Source organism: Dendrobates tinctorius, unplaced genomic scaffold (genome assembly GCF_039654945.1).
Source record: "Dendrobates tinctorius isolate UK_male_01 unplaced genomic scaffold, ASM3965494v1 ptg000116l, whole genome shotgun sequence".
NCBI lineage: Eukaryota > Metazoa > Chordata > Amphibia > Anura > Dendrobatidae > Dendrobates > Dendrobates tinctorius.
The window spans coordinates 36,967,287-36,975,080 of NW_027361784.1; the positions used below are offsets into that span (position 1 = coordinate 36,967,287).

Here is a 7,794-nt window from a genome sequence, read left to right on the forward strand (position 1 = left end):
CCCCATTACTTTAGTAGCCCCTTCACCTAGAACCCCTTCCTCAATTTCCAGCCGTTCCACGTCTCTCCACACCCCCAAAGTATCCCACTGTTCCCCCAAACGTCCTTCAAAAGAAAAATAATCTTTTTTTAAAAAAAAATAATAAATGTGCAATTTTTCTTGTTCAAAAAAAGGTTTGTTTAATGTGTCTTTCGCCCCTACACACACTGCGCCGTACACACACTGCGCCGTACATTTTTCTTTTTTGTCAACACATAGCTCCATTAATGACACATGTTTCACGTGTCAATCTTGGAGATATGTGTAGTCAAAAACACAAATCTATATGACTTGTATTTTTAACAACAGTCTCTTCAGTCAGGTAATAGAGCACAGACTTAATAGAGGATGGTGTTGCGTGCAAGGCCTATCTATTGTTACCTTGCCTTGTATCCAAAACAGTAACTTGACTATGGTGTGTTTTAACATCATTTAACTTTTTGTGATACAATCCAAGGTTATTACAGATAGACCTTGTAATTAACCTCATTCTCTATTCAGTGTGTTGATAAACTGAGGAGATGATGTGGAAAATACCTGCCATATGTACAATACTCTGGCCTTGTAGCATAACTATCACACCTGGGCAGGTGAATACACATGAGTTTTAACCAGCAGTGTCGCTTCAGTCTGCATATATTGAACTCAGACTGTAGCGATGCTGCAGTTAACCTCTTATGTGTATTCTCCTGACAATGTGTGATAACCTTCTGAAGTTGTGATGCGTTACTTTTGGCATCCTCACTTCAGCATGACACCAGGCCTGGTTATTGTAGAAGTTGTATCAACTTTATTATGTATACAGTCAGCATTCAAACTGGCCACAGTGAGGATAATACAACTAATATCGATAGTCACAACAGCGTTAGGTCTCATAAATAGTTATGGATGCTACTGCATTCCAAAATCAATAATTTTAACATCATGACAGGTGACACAAATATTAGTTGTATTATCTCCACCGTCGCATCACATTGAACTCAAAGTGTAAAGTTAATAACGATCATACAAGTTGTGTGTATGTATAGTCACCTGGTCTTGAGTACTATTAAATTAATGATGCACAAAACACAGCATCATGAATTCAATTGTACACTTGGCCAGTTGATTATTATATTGAAGTGTAGAAAGACAGAGTGCACTCGATACCGGTATCAACAAAGGTTTTTTATTAACATACTGTACACACAAAAGTAAACTTTGTTACACCATTTGCTCTTGCCATTCCACCCATCCTAGATCTGAGTTGAAGTAGGCCGCAAATTGGTCCCTCATTCGGCCAACTTCAACGGATGACCTGAGAGGGTGCTGATTAAATTCAGGCAAGGGGTTAGGAGCGGCATCATCGAGTTGAAAGTTTGGGTGCTCTCTAACCATGACAAAATTGTGTAGAACCACACAGGCCTTCACCACCTCATCCACTGTTTCCAGTTTCAGATTAATGGCTGTGCCAAGAATGTGCCATCTGGAGACAAGTATACCAAAGGCACACTCTACAGTTCTTCTTGCCCTGGTCAGCCTGTAATTAAAAATTCTTTTGGTGTGGTCCAAGTCACGGCTGGAGTAGGTTTTGGCACATCTGGAATGCCTCATCCCCAACCATTACAAAGGGCTGTGGCGGACCTTCGGTGTTGGGAAGAGGACGTGGCATGGGGAAATTGAACTGGTTGCCATACCACCTCCGGCCCATGTCCAAGTTCTTAAAAGCCTGAGAGTCATTCCCACGCCCAAATACACCAATGTCTACTGCAACAAACTTATAGTCTGCGTCAGAAATGGCCATGAGTACTGTAGAGAAGTACTTTTTGTCATTATAGTACTGAGATCCAGTTCTTTTGGGTTTTATAATCCGGATGTGTTTCCCATCTACCGCACTCAAACAGTTGGGGTAATTGCAGACTGTCCAGAATCTTTCTGCATTTTCAATCCACTTTTCCACGGTGGGCAGGGGCATAAATTCGGGACAGAGAACGTTGCACAAAGCCCGGCAGGTGTCCACAACAATTCCAAACAAGGTGGATATTCCAAGCCGGTACTGGAAGTGAAGTGAAGAGAGGGTCTCTCCAGTAGCCAGGAATCTGGGAAACAGAGAAACAACAAAAATTAATATTTGTGTATATGGATTTTTACAACACCAAAAAATAAAATTTAAAAAAAGAAAAAGAAAAGGCATAAAAATAAATATGCATCCTTTTCTTTACTACATGGCATAAAAATAATGCTGCAGCCTTTGGTTAAGTACATGGCAAAACAATAATTCTGCCAGCTTAGGAATAGTACATCTGTGAACAAAAAAAATATGCAGGCATTGGTTTTGCAATACTACGTACCGTAATGTGACCAGGAGCCGTTCCTCGGGAGGAATCGCACGACGGAGCTGCGTGTCCTGTCTCCGGATGGCATCTTGGACATGACCAAGCAAATACATGAAGATTTGTTGGGACATCCGTGTATAGTCCATAAATTTCTCTGGGTTTGTCTGTAGCTCGCTGTAGAGGGTGTGGTACGCTCCACGGCTCTCCCGGAGTTCAACAATCGGATGTATCCACAAACGCCGCTGCTGCCGTCTTCGCTGTCTCTCTCTCTCCCTTTGTTCATGGCAAGCAACTGCATAAGCCTGAGCCGTCCTGATGTCCAGATCCAAGTTGAAGTGAAAACTCTTCCAGCGCAGATCCATGTTGTCAAGAGAAAAAGCAAGCAAATGTGAAGAATGTAGCTGTAAACAGGGTCTATATAAAGAATTCCCATAACACACGCCCACTGCTGTCCAAATGGTGGAGTCTGTTGCAGTAATTGGTCAAGGATTTTCCTCCTGTGATTGTGACACCATGCGCATAAAAAACGCATACGCAAGGAAAACGCTTAAAACGCAGACAAACGCTGCGATTTTTTCGCTTAACGCGCATGAAAATGCGACAAAAAGGCAGCATTTACAAGCGTTTGTATGCATTTTTGTCGCGCGTTTGATGTGCGCACCAAACGCAGCGCAGAAAAACGCTAGTGTGAAACTAGCCTAATACCTCACTATTTTTGTATTTTTTGCACTATAGTTTTCGGGGTGCAGTCAAGCCCAGACACGTCTGGTCTCGCATGAGGGGTGTTCACAAGGCTACGCATTGAGAGTGTGCTGGGCAGTCCTCCTAATCGAAAAGTAGGGGCGTGATTAATAGGCTGTGAACCAGACGCTGTGCAGTACCTTTGTGTGAACAATGCCCTTTGCGGGCCTCTCTTGTGCAATTGTTTACTGGGCAGTCACCCCCTCCAAGTTTGGGTAGGTGGAGAGTGGCTGTTGATCTGGTATTTTGCACCTGTGTTGCTGACATCTTGCTATATGGTGGCAAATTTTAGGCCATGCCCCTAACCACACCCATTTCAGTAGTCACTCCCATATCCACGCCCCCAACCACACCCATTTAGCATAGCTGATCACATGTGGCTATATATTGCCGGTAGACAAGAATACATTTTGTGGACGGTTTGTATATAGCTGACACAGTGCGTGGACGGTCGTATATAGCTGGCACAGTGCGTGGACGGTTCGTATATAGCTGGCACAGTGCGTGGACGGTTCGTATATAGCTGGCACAGTGCGTGGACGGTTCGTATATAGCTGGCACAGTGTGTGGATGGTTCGTATATAGCTGGCACAGAGTGAGGACGGTTCGTATATAGCTGGCACATTCTGTGGATGGTCGTATATAGCTGGCACAGTGCGTGGACAGTTCGTATATAGCTGGCACTGTTATGAATGGGTCACCGAGGAGGAAAAAATAAACAACAAGTTAAGTCTCAGAAAACCAGAGAAGTTGTTAACTATGCAGATTGCAGATCCCTGAACTTAACCGCACAACTAGCAGCAGTCGTGGAGCGTTCCTACGATGGTCCTAGATGCCTCGTCACAACCGGAGAGCTACATAAGCCTAAAGCAGGAAAAGAGGAAAACTTACTGCCCCAGAGCAGACCCCAAAGGAAAGACAGCCCCCCACATGTATTGACGGTGAAGCACGATGAAAATACAAACAAAAGCAGGAAAATAGGCTGAGCAAACGGTGGGGCCCAGCTAAGTAAACAGGACAGGAAAGTAAAGACACTGTCTGCAATCTGCCAAAAAAAACCTACAAAAATACTGTCCAACACTTCTGATAGCAAAATTAACCCTGAAGTCACTAGACTTCTACACCTATATCAGCACTCTGAAATATTCTGAGACAGAGCAAAAAGAGGCCAATCCAATAAGGGACAAAAAGCAGATTTGGCAAATACTGATACATAGGAGTGGAAATTCAGCATAACCCCAGCAGGGGCAGGCTGACCACACAAGAAACTGAATTGACCAACAAGCGCAAGAGTGAACAATAGCAAAAAACAAACTTAACTTGAGAAGACTGGAAGAGAGCTGAAGTCCAGGACCTGAGAAGCAGACTGAATCACCAGCACCAGGATAGGGTGTTGGCTGTCTTATATCCAGTCTGATACTCCAGAGATCCAATCGTTATCTTCCTCATCAGGTGGCAGATCACTACCACTTAAACCAACCTCACTACCTCCTGTCACCTCCAGAGGGAGAACAGAAGGGGAACTCTCAACTGGTGGAGCAGAAAATGAGTTCATAACATGGCACAGTGCGTGCACGTCGTATATAGCTGTCACAGTGCGTGGACGGTTCGTATATAGCTGGCACAGTGCGTGGACGGTCATATATAGCTGGCACAGTGCGTGGACGGTCGTATAAAGCTGGCACAGTGCGTGGACAGTCATATATAGCTGGCACAGTGCGTGAACGGTCGTATATAGCTGGCACAGTGCGTGGACGGTCGTATATAGCTGGCACAGTGTGTGGACGGTTCGTATATAGCTGGCACAGGACAGTTTCTTGTCAGTTCTTGGCCATTCCAGTCTCTGTGAGGAAAAGTAACAAAAGGGTTAAACCTGACAGAGCAGCGGCAGGAGGAGAGGGAGTCATGTGTCGTCATGGACACTAGCTCATACACTTCCGTCAGTCTATGAGTCAACAATAATCCCTCCCCAGTGAGCGCTCCATACAGCACCCGGCTCTCACTCTACTCCATATGATCCCAGATCCTGCCTGTCTCGCACTCACATGCTGCCGCTCCATGCGCCGTGCATCCAGCGCCGCGGCAGCATGTGACAGAGAGAAACAGGCAGGATCTGGGATCATATGGAGTAGAGTGAGAGCGGGGTGGTACTGGAGCGCTGATGCGCTGCTGCAGCCTCCGGTTCTGTCCTCTCGGAGTCCCAAACGATTACCTCCTCCTGACATGCTGTAAGCTGACCGCCGGAAATGAGGTCAGCAGTCATTTCCGGCGGTCAGCTTAAGCACGTCACTTCCAGTGGAACGTGATGTGCGACTCAGAGTCAGACTGCTGGTATTTTGCGGTCATCTGACCGCGATCGCGGGAAAGAAAGTGTCCCGGCCGGGACGGCGGGATGCGGACCCGAAATCGGGACTGTCCCGCAGGAATCGGGACGCTTGAGAGCTATGCATACAGATGTATGCGGTTCAATGAGTGTTCAAACTCCTAGCAAGAAAAGATATTTTCTCACTTTTATTGATGACAACTCTAGATATACAGTCGCCTACCTGCTTCACAGTAAGGATGAAGTTCCACAGAAATTTGAAGAATATCTTGCTGTAGTGTTTAACAAATTTGGAAGAATGCCAAAAGCTGTGCGTTCAGATAATGGAATGGAATATACAAGTGGTAAGGTGCAAACCATTTTGAAAAAGGATGGAATCGTGTTCCAGACTACCATTCCATACAACCCAAAACAAAATGGCATTGCAGAAAGAACCGTACTCTCTGTGAAAGTGGAAGAAGTACGATGTTTGATGTGAATCTACCTACAACGTATTGGGGAGAAGCCATCATGACAGCTTGCTATCTTCAAAACAGAGTGCCAGGTAAAGCCACAAATAAAACTCCATATGAGCTATGGAACTACGAGAAGCCTAACCTGAAGCACCTCAGCATATGTGGTAGCAAAACGTTTGTGTATGTTCCCAAAGAAAAATGTTCCAAGTGGAAATCACACGCAAAGTAAGGAGTCCTGGTGGGCTATAGCGAAACTCAAGAGGGACACAGAATCCTGCACCCAGAGACCAACACAGCAACAATCAGCAGAGATGTGGTGATTGATGAAAACTCTGTATCGCTCAAATTCCATGAAGTTACACCAGTTATTTATCCTAAGATGCAAGAAAAAGACTCTCAATCACTAAACCCAGATGTCGAAAAGTAAAACACTAAAATGTGGATAAGTTCTGAAGGCACCAAGGAAGACACAGAAGAACCAAGTCAACTTGGCTCACTCCCTCTGACACAGCCTCTCCAGCTGCGCTTTCCTATGGCGGATTCCATCTCTCTCACACCCCTCACCCCAGCAACAAACGTGGTGGAGGAGTTGGCTTGCTCCTGTCTGATACCTGCTCCTTTACCCCAATTCCTCTGCCACCCTCCGCTACTCTTCCCTCGTTCGAGGTGCACTCCGTCCGCATCTATTCCCCCTCCAACCTTCAACTGGCTATCATCTACCGCCCCAGAACAAGCCATCTCCACCTTTCGCGACCACTTCACCACCTGGCTACTCCATTTCCTTTCTGCTGACATCCCCACCATCATCAACAGCCCCATTGACACTTCCACCCCGGCTGCCTCTAAACTTCTATCACTCACGGCTTCCCTCGGCCTCACTCAATGGTCCTCTGCAGCCACTCACAAACATGGTCACACACTGGACCTTATCATCACTCGTCTCTGTTCCCTCACTAATCTCAATAACTCACCCCTCCCCCTGTCTTACCACAACCTACTGACATTCTCTTCCCTCTACTCTCCTACTGCGCAACCCCCGCTCCATAAACTCGCTCACCCTCACAGGAATCTCAAACACCTCAATTTACAATCACTCTCTGAGTCCCTTCTCCCTCTTACAGACATAGCTTCCCTTCATGACACAGATGCTGCTGCCACTTTTTATAACACCATAATAACAGCAACACTTGATTCGGCTGCCCCCTTCTCGCAGAGCAAAACTCGAACAATCAACAGGCAGCCCTGGCTGACCAGCCTGACCAAAGAACTGAGACGGGTTTCTAGGGCCACTTAGCAGAGATGGAAGAGAACCCATTCTACTGAGCACTTCAGCGCATACAAGCAGTCCCTTACCAGCTTTAAGTACACGCTCTCTGCCGCAAAACAAACTTACTTCGCATCTCTCATATCCTCCATCTCACAACCCTAAACAGCTCTTCAACACTTTCAATTCTCTACTCCGTGCCACAGCAACTCCTACCTCTCCTCTCATTTCTGCTGAAGACTTTGCCTCCTTCTTTAAGCAGATCGACACGATCAGACAAAACTTTGTCTTGCAGCCCCCAATGCCTCTCTTAGCCGCTCAGCCCTGTTCTGCAAAAGCCATCTTCTCCACCATGACAGAAGATCAGCTCTCCACCCTTCTGTCAAGATCACACCTCACCACTTGTGCCCTCGACCCACTCCCGTCTCACCTCATCCCTAACTTGGCCACAGTCTTCATCCCATCTCTAACACACCTCTTCAACCTTTCACTTACAAATGGTGTCTTTCCCTCATCCTTCAAACATGCCTCAATCACATCTATCCTCAAAAAGCCCTCCCTTGATCCATCCTCTGTGTCTAACTATCGGCCGATATCTTTTCTCCCTTACGCCTCAAAACTACTGGAACAGAATGTATATATGTATATCTTGAACTG

At 46.0% G+C, this 7,794-nt stretch overlaps 1 protein-coding gene across 1 annotated transcript; it reads right to left on the minus strand.

Annotated features, from left to right (window-relative positions):
• Nucleotides 1-1,193: 1,193 nt before the first annotated feature.
• On the minus strand, nucleotides 1,194-4,976 carry LOC141101336 (uncharacterized). Its single transcript, XM_073590372.1, has 2 exons — nucleotides 2,370-4,976; nucleotides 1,194-2,117 (listed from the first exon to the last, which is right to left on the minus strand). The coding sequence occupies exons 1-2, from the start codon at nucleotides 2,714-2,716 to the stop codon at nucleotides 1,592-1,594; spliced, it is 873 nt and encodes a 290-aa protein (XP_073446473.1). The 5' UTR covers nucleotides 2,717-4,976; the 3' UTR covers nucleotides 1,194-1,591.
• Between the last annotated feature and the right edge of the window lie 2,818 nt (nucleotides 4,977-7,794).